Source organism: Coptis chinensis, chromosome 3 (genome assembly GCF_015680905.1).
Source record: "Coptis chinensis isolate HL-2020 chromosome 3, ASM1568090v1, whole genome shotgun sequence".
Lineage (NCBI taxonomy): Eukaryota > Viridiplantae > Streptophyta > Magnoliopsida > Ranunculales > Ranunculaceae > Coptis > Coptis chinensis.
Genome location: NC_141458.1, coordinates 43,051,565 through 43,053,152, shown reverse-complemented (window position 1 = coordinate 43,053,152; position 1,588 = coordinate 43,051,565). Strand labels below are relative to the sequence as shown.

The window sequence follows — 1,588 nt, the reverse complement described above, 5'->3', positions numbered from 1 at the left end:
TTCATCCTAACAGTTGTCAATTAAAAGTTGAATCTCCAATTCATGTGTACGATACCCAACCCCCATAAAGGAGAACATAACTGCAATTGTTCCCTAAAATTGGAAAAGCTTGAAACTCTTCCAGCGGCCGCCTGTCAACGGTAGTGCAATCTTACTCCATCTCTCGGTGACAATATTGAATCGCAAAATCCCCTCCTCATGAATAGGCCAATGAAAAAAACCTTTCGCCACAATACCCGGATTCATACTATTGAAGGACAACTCCAAATCTTTCAACCTTCGCCATTTGCGTATGCGGGAGTCGAACTTTTCAACCAGATGGCAAATGACTACCCTGCGGTTGTTGACTTCAGACTATCTTATAATGTCTCTGCAGTTTTCGGACAAATGCAGTACTGTAAACTCCAACAGTTCCACAAAACTCACATACAAACCCATACACTGTGTCCGTAATCTAGTTTTAGGACTGGGCAACATAAGCATTTGCTGCGTCGAGGGTTTGCAAAGGTAGTACACGTCCTTCATTTCAACTTCCTTGTGACCTAAAAGGATACCTTGCATTGAAGACGCCAAGATTTTGAAACCGTATCCACAGAAGTCCAGAGTAGGAGTAGGAAATGGGGGAATGTGATCAACGTTCGAAGCGAAAGATGTATACATTTCCCAACCGTGTGCAGTCTGAATTATGTAACCTAGAAGAGTTCTCGTGTTCAAAACATAATCGTTAATGAATGATGGGTCAAACCTACTCCTTTCCCACTCACGACAAACAAGCTTTGATTTGTCGAACAATGGGAATGGAGCATAGAGAAGAATCTGTCGGCACATTTCCTGAGGAAGAACGCAACCCTCATCTTTCCCATTTCTTTTAGAAGATTGGGCCATTGTTATGAAAAGTCACCAATAACTATGCTTATATAGTGCATGTTTACTATTTACTAGAAGGTGGAAAGTCACCAACAACCTAAGGATGTTTCACTTCCAAAGGACACATCACTTCCAAAGGACACTTCCGAAAGATGCATCACTTTAAATAATCTACTTATTTTGTGAAAGGTTATTATTATTTTGTATGCATCACTTCAAACAATTCAATTATTTTGCAAATGGGATAAAGAAGCAGAAAGAACAAACTAGAAGAAGTTAGAGAAAAGTAAGAGTCATTTCATCAAACACATACAATTCAGATGAACAGTCTCCCTCATGAATCAAATCGGACTCCCTCCAGAACTGTTCTCTGAATCTAACCAAACAGATTGGATGACTTCCATCTTATGCTCACATCTTTTCACTTTCTTCCCCCGACCATGTTATATAGTGTCTGTCCATATCGGTGTCTTGAAAAACCTACTTAGTGTCATTAATACAAACATGTTAATAAGCGTATATGAACGTGGTTCACAGCACCAAGGCCGAAAATATTGGCCGATATATCGGCGATATATTTCGGTTTTTGGCTCCTCCGATATAGAGATATTAAGATATTTCGGATGGATATATTGATATAATTTCAAACCGATATATATTGGTTTTCCGATATATATGATTTTGACCGCCGACTTTGTTGACTTTGACCGATGTTTGACTG

At 39.4% G+C, this 1,588-nt stretch overlaps 1 protein-coding gene across 1 annotated transcript; it reads right to left on the bottom strand.

Annotated features, from left to right (window-relative positions):
• Nucleotides 1-354: 354 nt before the first annotated feature.
• LOC147509707 (F-box protein At5g41720-like) lies at nt 355-885 on the bottom strand. Its single transcript, XM_086597895.1, has one exon. It carries the CDS (start codon nt 883-885, stop codon nt 355-357), a length of 531 nt encoding a protein of 176 aa, XP_086454021.1.
• Between the last annotated feature and the right edge of the window lie 703 nt (nt 886-1,588).